Source organism: Hydra vulgaris, chromosome 10 (assembly GCF_038396675.1).
Source record: "Hydra vulgaris chromosome 10, alternate assembly HydraT2T_AEP".
NCBI lineage: Eukaryota > Metazoa > Cnidaria > Hydrozoa > Anthoathecata > Hydridae > Hydra > Hydra vulgaris.
Genome location: NC_088929.1, coordinates 47,601,378 through 47,617,500, shown reverse-complemented (window position 1 = coordinate 47,617,500; position 16,123 = coordinate 47,601,378). Strand labels below are relative to the sequence as shown.

Genomic DNA, 16,123 nt, shown 5'->3' with positions numbered 1-16,123 from the left:
TTCATTATCAAGTATATTTACTCCAAAATCAATTTCATTAGAGCTTTCATCATTTAAACATATGTCAGACTGACTAAAAATAATCTGCTTAGCCATTTTTTTTCTTTTGCTTGAAGAGGTCTTTTTAAATTGTTGGTTATTAGATTTTGAATCTAGAATAACTTTAATTTCAGGGGTATCAGTTAAAATACATGATTTTCTATTACATTCTTTTTGAAGTATTTGTTTTTCTTAATTTGGCTTTAGGATGAGGTCGTATTATCTCAGGTGAAACAATTGATCTTGATGGGTAAACTCACAGTAGGGATTTCCCCTAAAACAATAGATGACGTTGATGGTACACTGGATGGAGCAGTTTTAACATCAATAATCTCATTAGAAAGGCAAGCTTCAGTATTCACTATTGGCCTATCAGTAACATTTGCAGCTAAAAAAGTCAATATCAGTAAAAATATTTTCATTAAATGGATAAAATCCAGTACATTTAAAACTGTTTATAATATTATTTGGTACAAAAGCATGAGGATAAGCTTGACCAACAAGGTAAGATATATCATAAATTGTGACTGGTTTACCAGCATTGCCTGGTGATATCATCCAGTTATTCATGGCATTGTTATAAAAAGTTTTAAATGGTCCAAAAATACCACATCAAGAGGTTGTTTATGGGTTGTGTGAGGATGAAATGTCATTAAAAACTATGCCTGAATTTTTTTGCTAACTCAATAACAGAAATGTTTACATGACTCTCATGATTATCCATTAATAAAAGAACAGGTTTTTTTAATTGACGGTCGCACATTACTAATAAAATGTTCAAGAAATTGCACAAAAATGACTTCATTTGACCATTCAGACTTATTAGCTGCTCCTACACTTCCAGGAGGACAATTATTTAACATGTAGTCTTTGAATTTAGCACGTGGAAATACAAGTAATGGTGGGATGCTATTTCCAGTAGCATTAATGGCTGCAATCATTGTTACATTGTTGCCTCGTTCAGCACTAGTTATGCTCCCTATTTGTTTTTTACCTTTTGGAGCTAGAATTTTTGGTGGTACGTGGACTGTGGTAATTCCTGTTTCATCACAGTTCCAAATATTTGATGGGTCAAAATGATAACGTTCTAAAACATTTTTGTAATTTTTATATACAATTCTTACAGTTTCTCTATTGAATGCAGAAGATCTACCAAGACTTGTAGGTTGTGGTTTACGTAGAGATAGCTTGTTATTATATCTTTTGCGAAAATCTCGCAGCCATTGTTCACCTGCACATTTATTTTTCATCCATGAAGTTTTTTTATGATTTGCTAAAGCATACTCATATGCAAAGGATCTTATCTGCTTTAATGTAAGTCCATAATGCAAATTTGCAGCATCTGCCAAGTAGTTTAACAAAATTAATTCTTCTTCAGTTGAGAATACTTTTTTTGGTTTGGTATGTGAATATAAATATTCGCAACTACCAGATTTTTTAAACTGCTTCAACTGATATATTAAAGTTGACTTTTTAATGTTGCAATGTCTTGCAGCTTCACTTAAACTCATTTTTTGTTGAAGCACAAAATTCACTGCATTTAGCATATCCATTTCGGAAATCTTTTTGCGAAAAACACCAATCTTGCTCCTTGGCATTTTAAAACTAAAATATATTAACAAAATTAATTAACTATTTCGATACATTTAATTCCCTATAGCTGAGCAGAAACTAGGTAATAAAATGAAATTGACAATAATATTGCTTCAGCTGTCCAACTAACTAAATTAACAAAATTGATTATTCTAAGTGGTGGTTCAAGAATAAATAGTGAATTGCATTAAAATTCAATGGAATTATTTCATCATCATAATACTAGAAACAATTTTGCATAAAAAAGCAATAAAGCACAGACGACGCCTAATAAGGTAGATTATAAATTTTATAATCTTGCCCTCTTAAAGTCCGCAAATTACCGAGGAAGCAGTTTTTATTGGTCAAAGGTACAACGTCCTTGACTGGTCAAAGGTATATATATATATATATATATATATATATATATATATATATATATATATATATATATATATATATATATGTATATATATATATATATATATATAATATAATTATATACATATATATGTATATATATATATATATATATATATATATATATATATATATATATATATATATATATATATATATATATTTATATATATATATATATTATATTTATATATATATATATATATATATATATATATATATATATATATATATATATATATACAGTAAAATCTTGATTATAATACGCACTCGAGTATAATACGCCCAATATTTTTTCGGAACAAAATGTAGAAAAAAAATATATATATATATATATATATATATATATATATATATATATATATATATATATATATATATATATATATATATATATATATGTATATATATATATATATATATATATATATATATATATATATATATATATATATATATATATATATATATATATATATATATATATGTATATATATATATATATATATATATATATATATATATATATATATATATATATATATATATATATATATATATATATATATATATATATATATATATACAATATAAATGTAACTTTTTATTTATATATTGGTTTTATTCAATTTATTTATTAGAAACTGAAGGAATATTATAAATTTATTATAAGAGTTTCAAGCATGGGTTTGTTTATAACAAGTTTATTTTAAAACTTTGAAATAAATATCGATCATAAAAATGAGTTAGACTTTTTTTCCTTCTACGGTAAAAATATAGTTTTATCTAAACTGTTGATATGAAATCATAAGAGTTTTATAATATGTTAAAATTAATGTATGTGTTTCCTATAAAATTGAAGACTTAAACTTAAATTTTATTTTTTAATGCTCATATGGAAACAAGATATTGTGTAAAGAAAGAGATTTTTAAAGAAGTTGTTTTAACGTCAGTGGAAAACCGTGAAAATATTAGATATTGGAATAAAGAATCGTTTAAAAATATACTAAAATAAGACAGTATAACTTTAATTATTTTGTTTGAAATAAACCAATCAAGTTATATATAAATTTTCTTTTCTGTAAATTTTAAGCATTTTAAACGTAGTTAGATAGACCTAGTGCAACCCATACGGGACACCCTTCGTGCATACCCATATAAGCCCGAAAAAGAAACCAACGCCAAGTTCCAGCGGTTCCCATCTGGGTTCTCATATGTCTTTCAGTTGCAAACCCAAAGGGGCATCTAACGGTTTTATAGTACAGGTTTGACTAGGACTCATACGGACAACCTAGCCGGCATACCCTATAGGCCGATATGATAACCGCGGCCAAGATCTGGCGGGATTCCGTTCGTCTTCCCATACGGGACCCATTAAAGGACCCGTATGGGCGCCGTTTGGTACCCGTATGTCAATGTTGACTGGTGTAGTTGTACGTGAAGTTCAATCAACATATCAATAACAAATATTTATTTTTATTTTTTTAATATGTTTAGGGCCTTTATTATTATATAACTTACTTGGATTAAATGAATTTGTTGGTAGATTCGAAGGAGGAATATCAACACTTTTAATAAATCCATTCATTTGATAGCTGCCATTCAAGCTATTAAAGGAATATGCTACAATGCGGTTAATAAAACCATCTAAAAAAAGTAAAACCAATCCAAATAGTTAATCTAAAATTTAAAATTGCTATAGGACAATAAATAAATTTTGTTCAGAGCAAAAAATTTATGACACATCCTTCCAAACTTTTACTAAAATCTAGCATAAAGTAATTAATGTATGCTAAATTTTAGTAATAGTATATTAAAAATAAGCAAAAATTTCAAGTCACAACTGGATGAGTAAGGGACCTCAAGAAATTGTTAAAAACAAAACAAAAAACTTTTTATTGAATAATAAAATAAAATTGACATATCTGATCAATTTTCTATTTTCTTTTTAATAGATATTTATTTAAAAATTTTGTATAATAAAAAAAACATTTAAAAAGCTAAATTTACATTACAAAAAACTAGAATTTTTTAAGTATCAATCATTTTTGATTTATTAGGACAATATTAAATTTTCTGAAGACATTAATTTAAAATACAAATCTATTTTCATAATTTTATACAAAGTTTATGATATCAGTTTCCCTAAGTAGAAGTAAATTACAAACACAAAAAAAATTGAATCGCCATAAATTACTAAGGGTATTCCAAAATCTTCTAAAATCAAAAACTTTATATTAAATATTTAAAATCAGAAACAACTGAGAGTTAAACCATTTACAAAAACTATGTAAAATTATTTAAACGTCTAAGAAAAAAAGTATAATAATAATACTTTACTGATTTATTTGAAAAATACAAATTAAATTCAAAATGCACTTGACAATTAATAAACAAAGTTACTGGTAACACTATAAAGCAATGTCGCAATCTTTGTCATCAGTTATGAAATAAGATATTCTTTTTCTCGATCAAAAAGCAATTGCTTTCGAATTTGATAAATATTTTGTATCTGTTGGGTCAAATCTAGCCAAAAAAATTTCGAACAGTAAAAGTTTAATAAAGTAAACATATTACTCTCTAAACTGTATTTAAATTTTCATTTTCAGATTGAGACTTTTTTTTTATTTTGTCCTTTATTACGTTAAAATTTTTACACAAATATGTAGAAAGTAAAAAAGTTTACAATTGAAGATTAAAAATAAAGAAAAAGATTAAAAATAAAGAAAAAGAAAAGAATAAAAATAAAGAATGCAGAAACTCAAAGAAGATTAGATGTCTTGTCATGAGAATTTTAAATTGTCAAAGTCAAATAAAGCAGTTACACAAAGAACATATATAAATCAGATAGGGCTTAAAAAAGATACAGATAACTGATGTCGCTACAATCTTTTTATAGATCCCCTTTAACCATAACATTTAAAGCCCACATGGCTTTAGTAAGTTTATAATAAGATTATTTTAGGAAAAATACTACGTTAAGACTATACGTTAAAAATCCCGTTGCAATATAAATATTAAAATCATTAGTCTATCAAACTTAAAATAAACGTAGTCTAAAAAATCAAATATTTATAGGTAATATATATAAATTTAGGAAAATATAAAAATGTAAATATATATATAAAAATACACACACATTCTCAAAGATACGTACACATACCAAAATACGTACACATTTACATACATATATTCACACATACATATATACACATACAAACACAAACACACACACATTAGTCAAAAAATAAGGAGATGCAAATTCATTTGTCGTTTAAAAGGGAAATTGCTTTTTAAATTTTATGGACTTTTATTTTTCAATTGATCTCATAATAACGGGTCTCGGCTAACAATTGACAATTTTGACACTTGTAATTTACTCTGCTCAAGTGATAGTTATGATTGGTATTTGACCATAGATTGTATTTTTTTTAAAAAGCCGATACATAATATAAGAAAGTATTTTTGGCAGCAAGTTATTCTTATATTTAAATATAAATATTAATATTTGAAGCGAATTAAGTTTTGATATATCTGGGGCATTCATGTATTTCATTACAGGCAGAGGGTTTTCTAATCTCTTTACCTAATTAATTACTTTACATGCATAATTTTGTAAGCTCTGTAATTTTATAAATTAAGTTTCGCGTCACGGTAAGGAAGGAGGCGTGAACTTCCTGGTTAAATGCACATCCGCGGTGCTCTGTGACAAGACCGTAAGGACTTCTTGGGGCACCTAAAAAAAAAAAAAAAAAAAAAAAAAGTTTGTGTGTGTTAGCCCAAATAATGTATGCGTGCGAGAAATGAAAATGAACAAGGCTGAAGTAAAAAATTTTGTGCGAGTTATATTAATATTTTATTATTATTATTATTATTAATATTATTATTATTATATATAATAAATTATATTATTATTATTTATTAAAAGGAAAAACTGTTACGTTTTTCAGAATGATAATTTTTTTAAACAGCCCATTACACAAACAAATTTTTTTAAATTTTGTATTAATTATTGCGGACCATTTTTATGGAAAAAAATAGTTTAAAAAAAATTGACCAAGGATTTTATTCATCAAAGTAACTGCTTTTCTTTTAGACAAAAGTTTTAAAAACTTATTTTTATAATTGAAGATTTAGTAATACACTTCTAATGCTTTTTAGTAATCTTCTTTCTTACCCTCTTTTGAAAAATAAATTTATAAAAATTATATATTTATTATAACCAACAGTTATCTACATATTTAATAGATTTAATGCATTTATTTATGTATATATATATGTTTGTATGTTTGTATGTTTGTATGTTTGTATGTATGTATGTATGTATGTATCTATGTATGTATGTATATATCCATATAATTGATTATTTGACGAGATATAAAAACAACTTTATAATTTTTACTGCTAAAAGTTTCATGCGTTTAACAATCATCAGGTAAAAAATACATTCGAGTCTTTAATGTTATTCAAAAATGTATAGTGTCCCCCCTAACACTCCAGAAAAAGTTTATATTGGCCTAGCAGATGGTAAATTAAAGAAAAGATAGGCTAACCGCAAACACTTATTCACAAACAAAAAGATTAAAAATTCAACCACCCGTACAAAGCATGTATGGCAGATAAAAGAAAGCTAAAAATTACCACAAAAATAACCTGGTCAATATTTAAACATGACCCCGCCTACAGCAACGTAACAAAAAAATGCTTGTTTTGCCTTTATGAAAAACTTTACATAAAATCATACAAAAGTTCACAAGAATTACTAAATAAAAAATCAGAAATAATATCTAAGTGCCGTCATGAAAACAAGTTCTTGCTTGACAACCACGAGCCCAAAGATTAAAAAACCAAACCACGCTTGCAAATAGTAACAGTTTTATAATTGTTTGTGAACGTCACGATGTTTACGAAGAGTATATTTTTTAACGAAAAAAACAATGTACTTTTTACCTGATGATTGCTAAACGCATGAAACTTTTAGTAGTAATATTTTATATATTTTAGTAGTAATCTTTTATATATATATATATATATATATATATATATATATATATATATATATATATATATATATATATATATATATATATATATATATATATATATATATATATATATATATATATATATATATATATATATATATATATACATATCGTCAGCCGATATGTCCATTTATTGCGTTTCCGAAAATACCAAGTTTTAAAATTTAATTTCTAAAGACTTGCTGCCAGAATGTCCGAATAATCTTTTAAATATTTTTAAAAGTTGTATTATTCTTGAGACTAGATTTAATGGGCACATACTGTATTTATTGTTGAATACTTATTCATAACACTAAGGTGCAAAAAAAAATTTCGGTCTGCTACCTCAGAAAAAATCTGTCAGTCTGACTAATTCTGACATGCTGATTACAGTTGTGTAATAAGAATATTTGCATCACGTTATGTTTTTGAGTTATATCATTTTAACAATTTTGGTAAAAAGCCATTTTGTAGCTAGCTTTTATATTGCCTAATTTTGTTGTACATTTGTTGTGCTGTGTACTTTACTTTTAAATTTTATGTTTGTTTTTTTTTATTTTAGACTGATCGTGTAGTATTTTTAAAACAATATGAAGAAAATTAAAAGGGGTTGCTTGAATTATCTAGACTATTTCTGTAATATCTGTGGATATTTTTCTCCCCATGATCAGCGGAAACAACTTGCAAGTAAAGTGAAGGTTACATATCATCACTACTTCGGCGTCAAAATTTGTGATCAAGACAGAACCTGGACGCCACATATTTTTGGCATAACGCTGTTATTTTAAAATTTGTTTATCTAACATTGTAACAACATCGGTTAAACGTCATTAACTAGGGTCCCGAAAAGTAACATCAAAACGGCGATGGAAAAACGTTAATTGTTCAATAGAAAATCAACGTTAGTCTGATTCACTTTAGAACGACGTCATCATCAATAGGTTTTTTTATGTTTTGACTTTTGACATCGAAGCAGCGTCAGCATTTTAACCTAAACACAACTAGATTTTACAAAATAAACAAAAAAAACTTGCGATTTTCAAACGGTCAGAAAACGGTTGCCATTATTTAAATGTTAATTTTAATTTGGTTTTTAAGCATTATAATCAGTATTACTAATATTTATCACACTATTTTTTTATAATATACAGTCGAATTAATTATATTAATTACTTGCTTTTGAATATTGTTATGATAAATAAAAGACTAAATATTATTTGATTTTTGAATGTTATTGAAGTTTTTGATGTTTTTTTATATTTCGTATATTTAGCAATAGTTTTATAGTAAAAATTTCTCATATAAATAATATTTCACATAATATTTCATTTACAAATAAATAATTCAACACTAAGTATTTTAAAAATCATTATTAAATTACTTAATAATTTAATTAGATATCAATAAAAGCTATACTTTTATTGATATCTAATTATGCTCAGTATTTATAACACTTTAACATAACTTTAATTAAAAGTCAATAAAAATACGGAGCTCACTTTTTATAACATTTTTATTATAACTTTTTATAACATAGATGATATTATTTTCTTTATAAGAATGGAAAATTTACATTATTTTTAGTTTCTTGAGGAACTATTTTTAAACGAGAACTTACCTAATGAGCTTTTTTTAACCTTGTTTAATTTGTTACTTTTATGAATTTGTATTGCTGTATTCTTTTATTTAAAGATTAGTATTTTATTATTTGTGACTTTTTGGAAAAAGCAAAAAAAATAAAATTATAGAATTTGTATTGTTATCTCTTTTGCATTTTATTCTACACATTTAATAGTGTTTTTAGTAATTACATTTATTAAGCAAAAGTTACATTGATTAAGTATTACTTAAAATAAAGGCATTTTTCATTCTTTTGTAAGTGAAGTGATTTATGTATAAACTGTTTAAAATTAACTTTTATTGGTTTAATTCTAAAAACTTTTAATTATTTTTTTCTGATACCCTAAAATAGACTGCTATTATATCTAAATGGTATAATTTAATGTAGTTTCAACAAGAAAAGGTTTTCTCTGACACTGTTTTTTTAGGATGAGTCAAAGAAAAAGTTTTAGATTGGTCAAAGAAAAGGATTAAAAGAAAGAAAGTGAACAGGTTAAACCTCAGATTGTTTTATATAAGTTTCAATTTCTTAAAATCAAATTTACTGATAAAAATTTTATGACATGTAATTTCTGCTATATTATAACTGATACTGACTATTGACTAACTGGTACTCACAATTTTAAACCTCAAGTCACAAAAAAAAAGTTAATAAAGCTCAGTGACGGATCCAAGAAGTTTTGGTGGAGGGGGGATGGTGGGAGGAGATGTTTAAATACTATTGTGCCTGTCTCAAAAAAAAACTCAATTTCTAATATATTTAAGGACTTTCACTTTTTGGTGTTAGGGAGGCGGGTACGTGCCAACCATCCCCATCTCCCCTCCCCTCCTTCCTGGATCCGTCACTGATAAGGCTGCTTAATTGTTACAACCCTCTCTTAAATGTTAACATTCTGAACACAATCTTTGATTAAAAAAGCCACTGAGTTACAACCAGGGCCGTGGTTGTGGTCAAACTTCTTACTTGTTAAGCAAGCAATTTGCAACTACACTTCTACCGCTTAATTAAGTGTTCATTTTGTTTTTTTAAATTTTTACCTAATAATTATTAATAGTTATTTTTTTTAAATATTATTTTCAGCTTAAGACAGAACAAAGCTTTTATTCTGAAACCTAAAAATTAAAATTGATTTTCGAAATAAAAAAAAATATCCTACAGAAACAGGCACAGAACACCTAAATTTTATTCCAGAATTTAGAATTTTAGAATTTCATAATAAATAAAATATTGATTTAAATCAATAAAACAATCAGCCGGTATTTATTTTTCGAATCACAGTTTCATATTTCCCTAATTTCAGACTTGGAACAAGGAGCCAATTTTCAAAAAACTATGCAAAGATACACTTTTGTAAATTTTTTTATATGTGATATGTGATATAATATAGTTTTTTAAATGTAACATGATATCGTTTTTAATATCGAGTTATAGATATATATAGATACCCAGTGGGCACAAGACGGAATAAAGACATCAATTCTGTACGTTAATTCTGGTCCGCTCTACTTGTTTTAATCTAAACCTTAATGGAACGTCTTATAAACGTCTTTTTCTTGCCCGTTTCAAATAGTAGATATATAACTAAATTGATTACAATTTTAATACAAAAATTTTCGCAGACGCGTGAGAGCATTTTTATTTTCTAAGTATCTAATTAAGCTTTAGTTAATGATGATATATTGTTATTTAGTAAGTAACTTCTTTAGTAAATTAGCATTGTTTAATGGATAGTTTGTAATGTCATTATACGTTTGAAATGGATGGACTTTAATATAATCATGCCAAAATGAGCAAAAAGTTTGTAATGAATTCAGATATGAAAGTTTGAATATTTGAATTCATTATGTTTCTTTTATATTCATAATGTTAATTCTATCTATTAAGTTATTTGATAGATAGAATCAACATTACAAGAAGTCGTAAAATTAATTTGTATTTAAGTTAATTTTTTAAAAATAAAAACTGTGTGAATGCTAGTTTGCAAGTCATTAAATCTGAAAATTGCCAGTCAACCCGCCCCCCACCCTCCACCTTCTCCTTTTCGTCTGCATCCCCCAAATCGAAAAATAATTAAAATCGCCCCTCTTAAGATATGGTTTGGATTTGCCCTTGCAGTCACTTTGCAAGTTTTTTTAAATTTAAGAACTCTCAACAGTAAATGTAAAGACTGTTGCTGTTGAGGGTTCTTAAAATTATATTATAATTACCGTTATTTTTAATAATATCATTGTAATTATTATTTTAATCTTTGTCAACAATGTCGATAAATATGTAAACTACATGTTATTGTTTTTTTCATTCAATATATTCAATGTAAGATTGTTTCCATAACAATTTTAAAACTAGTTACTATAACGGTTTTTAATATCTCATAAATATTTTATATTTTTACAAATAAGTATTTAAGTACTTAAATACTTATTTGTATTAATTTGAGTTAATATAATTAAATATTTTAATTTATTGTTAAATTGAAAATTATATATATATATATATATATATATATATATATATATATATATATATATATATATATATATATATATATATATATATATATATATATATACTTATATATTGGGAAGCAGAAACTGATACGGCTCCTCCGCTACTTTATCAAACTTTAAAATTAGTAGCGCTAGTCCGCTTCTAGTGCGCAACCAAAAAATTTTCATTTTAATTCCTTACAAAAATAAAAAGAAATTACTGTCCCTCTCAAGTTGACTTTTTGAAATCCATATGGTATGATATAAGGCGAAGCTTTCTTAAGTGTTTATTGCAAATATAGCTGAAAACTGACAGCTTATAATAAGGATGCGCAAAAATTGGTAACACTGTTCAAATGTGGACATTATAGAAATTTTAGGTTGTTATATATTCGTGTAAAATTAAAAATATAGAAAATTATTTACTTTGATTGATTGTTATTTTAAAGCATCATATCAGACGTTTAAATTGGTGATGCATGGTAACACCAACCTTAAGACTGCCTTGATGTTATTTGCCATTACGTTTCTCTTATTTTCGGTATTACATAATCCTTAGCCTTTTATGGCTGGTTTTAAAAATATGGTCTGGGATTTAAAATCCAGCTTTACTCTTTCTGGTTATCTTTACAAGCCAACATGTTCGTTGTTTGAGCTGCGCAACAACAATGCTTTTGTAAAATGAAGTTATCATTGCCATCTTTTAGAGTTTCCTCCAAAAAGAAATGCGTTGTGTTGACCATCCTCTGTTTTTTCTACTCAACTAAACCAAACTGGTTGAAGGCACTAGCATAGTTTGAATCATGGTTTGTAGTTGTTGCATCAACCGATGATTAAAAAACCAATATAAAATACTAAATTTCAATTAAGTACAACACTTCTTAAACTTGAATAATATACTTTGGGACTGAAAACTGTTATCAGTTAACAATTTTTGATATAAGTTGCTTTTGCACACTCTCTCGTTTATAATAAACTCCAAATGAGGGCTGTCATGAAGTTTGCTAAGAGCTTCCCAGTTTGGGCTTTTATTAACTCCTTAACACTTGACTCCTTGAAATTGTTTTTGAGAATAAAAACACCAACAAAAAAAATATTACTGTTTGAAAAAATATTTTGAAAAAATGTAAATAAAAAATAACAAAAATGAGCATTATTTTGCATGAAAAAATTTCATATGGAAAGAACAATAAACACATTGCAATGATTATGATATATCACAATAAGAAAATTGCAGTTGTTCTATAACAGTGTTTTTAAAAGTTTTTGTTCAACTTTAGATAAAGATTACTTTAATAAGATAATAGAAAAGTCTAGGTTTAAGCTAATGTTTAGATAATATAGTTAATACATCAAACTAGTTGCAGATATTTTAAAAAAAGCACACATAATGTTTCTTCAAAGTATTTAAAATAGGCGTAACACATTGGAGATTATTTTCACAACAAAAAAATAATTTAATATTTTAAAAAGTTCATTTTCGTTTCACTTCATTTTAAATAAGTAAAATAGTCTGTAACTTGAACAATTTCAAATGTATTTTGTAAATTTAATTAGTAGTAGAGTAGGGCTTTATAATTTTTTTGAGAGCAACCTCAATTTGCTGACCTTTCTTGGTAAAAGCGCTTTCGCAACTTCGCTACCAAACGGAAGGTTTGCATGTAGCGGAGTTGCGGATCGGGTTGTAGTATTGCCCAGCTCACATATATATATATATATATATATATATATATATATATATATATATATATATATATATATATATATATATATATATATATATATATATATATATATATATATATATATTGATATTTAAGGCTGTTTTGTATTATAATAATGAAAACAAAACTCATAGTCGTATACATACCACATATATATATATATATATATATACATATATATATATATATATATATATATATATATATATATATATATATATATATATATATATATATATATATATATATATATATATATATATATATATATACATATATATATATATATACATATATATATATTTAAAATAATTTCAAGCGGTCTACCATTGTTAAATGAACACATGCCAAGTGAATTTGTATATCAACCAAGGAGTCTTAAACACTTGGATAGGTGGAAAACCACTGAGTTTCGTCAACTTTTTTTTATACTGGTCTAGTTGTTCTACGCTCTGTTTTATCTAAAGACTTGTACAAACATTTCTTGGCATTAATATTGCAATAAGTATTATGCTGCAGTTTGATGCTGAATTTCGCATGCAGTATATTGTTTATGTAAGGAGTTTAATAACACTGTTTGTTTATTATTGCAAATATATCGATGGAAATACATTCACAGTGTGCAATGTTAATAATTTATTAATTTATTACATTAGCCTGATGATTGTTTAGACTATAATAGTTCATTAAACATCATCATTTCTTATGAAAATTTACTTCAACGAGGAAAGAAATCTGTAAAAAGTTCTTCAAATTCAATTGCACAAATTGTGAAAAGATAATTGGAATGGGAAAACTCCTTTAGGTTTCTATCAAAAAAATCCCTCTTAACCAAGATATCTAGTGGAAGAATTGATAATTTCTTTCTACTTGAAAGAAACACCATTGCATTTGTTAAAGAAATTATATCAGATGATTCTTTCTTATGCAATGTATTAAACGTTAGGCATTTTGAAGATGTGTACAACAAAGCAACTTAGTCTTCATCTTTAAACATTGTGTTATTTTCTCATCAAAGCTATGTAAAATTGAAGAGTAAGGTTCTTTATAAGTCTCACTTTATTAAAAAATATTTTTTCCTACCTGAACAGCGTGAACTAGGAATATTTCTACTTTTGCATGAAATAGAAAGAGATTGATCTTCCTCAAATAAATCTTCATTTTTTTATATTTTAAATCAAGCTTGTAATTAGTAATAAATGAACTAAGCCCTTGTTAAATATTTCATTGAAATCTAAATCTGCAGTGCTAAAGCATTATTTCCATCTTTGGTCAAAATTGAGATATTGTTATCTGAGGGTTAATAATGGGATTTTGCACTATTTTTCGCAGTAAAAAAGCAGTATATATATTATATTTAACATTGAGGTGAAAAAAAAAAAGGAATAGTTTTGCATAGGAATTTAATGAAATATTTCAAAAATAGTAAAAAGAAGAGTGTCGCAAAGGAGTTTAATAAATAGGGTCGAAAACAATAAAAAACGATAGTGACGCAAATAAACTTAATAAAAAGTGTCAAAAACAAAACAAAAAAATGATCGTGTTGCAAATGAAATTATTAAATATTGTCAAAAACAGCAAAAAGGAAAAATGTTTCAAAGAAGTTTAATGAATAGTATTAAAAACAAAAAAAAAAAGGAATAGTGTCACAAACGAACTACCTTTAATTTTATAGAGTTTGATGTTTTTTTTTTGTTTTATGACATTAAGTTGATAATTTTTTTTTTCATTTTTGAGGATTTTTTAAGACCTTTTGTTACCCATGGTTTTATTTTGTACTAATTTTGCTTTTTATTATTTGCGACACTTTTTTTTTTTTTGTTTTCAACGCTATTCATTAAATTCATTAGCGCAATTAAGGCATTTTAATTTTTTGACATTATTCTAAAGTCAACTTTTTGACATAATTCTTGTCACCCTAACATTGAAAATGAGCATTTTAAATTAAGAAAATAAACTGTAAATCTTTTGTGAAACTAGAAACAAAAATACAATAAATCCCGATAAGTAGCAAATAAGAAGTGATAAGTAGCAATTAAGAAGTGATAAGTAGCAAATAAGAAGTGATAAGTAGCAAATAAGAAGTGATAAGTAGCAAATAAGAAGTGATAAGTAGCAAATAAGAAGTGATAAGTAGCAAATAAGAAGTGATAAGTAGCAAATAAGAAGTGATAAGTAGCAAATAAGAAGTGATAAGTAGCAAATAAGAAGTGATAAGTAGCAAATAAGAAGTGATAAGTAGCAAATAAGAAGTGATAAGTAGCAAATAAGAAGTGATAAGTAGCAAATAAGAAGTGATAAGTAGCAAATAAGAAGTGATAAGTAGCAAATAAGAAGTGATAAGTAGCAAAAAAGAAGTGATAAGTAGCAAATAAGAAGTGATAAGTAGCAAATAAGAAGTGATAAGTAGCAAATAAGAAGTGATAAGTAGCAAATAAGAAGTGATAAGTAGCAAATAAGAAGTGATAAGTAGCAAATAAGAAGTGATAAGTAGCAAATAAGAAGTGATAAGTAGCAAAAAAGAAGTGATAAGTAGCAAATAAGAAGTGATAAGTAGCAAATAAGAAGTGATAAGTAGCAAATAAGAAGTGATAAGTAGCAAATAAGAAGTGATAAGTAGCAAATAAGAAGTGATAAGTAGCAAATAAGAAGTGATAAGTAGCAAATAAGAAGTGATAAGTAGCAAATAAGAAGTGATAAGTAGCAAATAAGAAGTGATAAGTAGCAAATAAGAAGTGATAAGTAGCAAATAAGAAGTGATAAGTAGCAAATAAGAAGTGATACGGAGTTACTTTTGTTCTGCTTATTTTTAAAACATCTTAATGTTCATTATCAAAATTGATTATTAATGTGCCTAAACCTCTTTAGTTGATTTCCCAACCTTTTGCAAAGATGAAGATATTGCTTTAGCCCGATGGAATTGTCAAATGTTTGTATTTATAAGTTCTACGTTTAATATTCGTTTTTTTATTTTCGAAACAATCTTTTTTTTTTTAGAATTTTAAGTTTTTTTTTTAAATTAAACTCCACTTTTAATTTAAGCCATATTTTGTAAATATTTTTACTAAATTTCACTTGGATCGGACAAATTTTTGCGTGAGGCATATTATTTTAGAATTTGGTTATTCTAAAATAATATGCCTCACGCAAAAAGTTATTTTTTTAACACAAATTTGCCGCTCTGATAATTGCAGTTATAGACGATTACGTAACCCAATTTGACTCAAATTTGCCGCT

General features: G+C 25.8%; 1 protein-coding gene across 1 annotated transcript in view; it reads right to left on the bottom strand.

The window, feature by feature from the left end:
- LOC136086625 (receptor tyrosine-protein kinase let-23-like) overlaps window positions 1-16,123 on the bottom strand; it is a 198,004-nt gene that overhangs the window by 163,930 nt on the left and 17,951 nt on the right. The window contains exon 4 of the mRNA XM_065808839.1: window positions 3,553-3,678. Coding sequence (XP_065664911.1) covers window positions 3,553-3,678 — 126 coding nt within the window. The remainder of the gene's footprint in view (window positions 1-3,552; window positions 3,679-16,123) is intronic.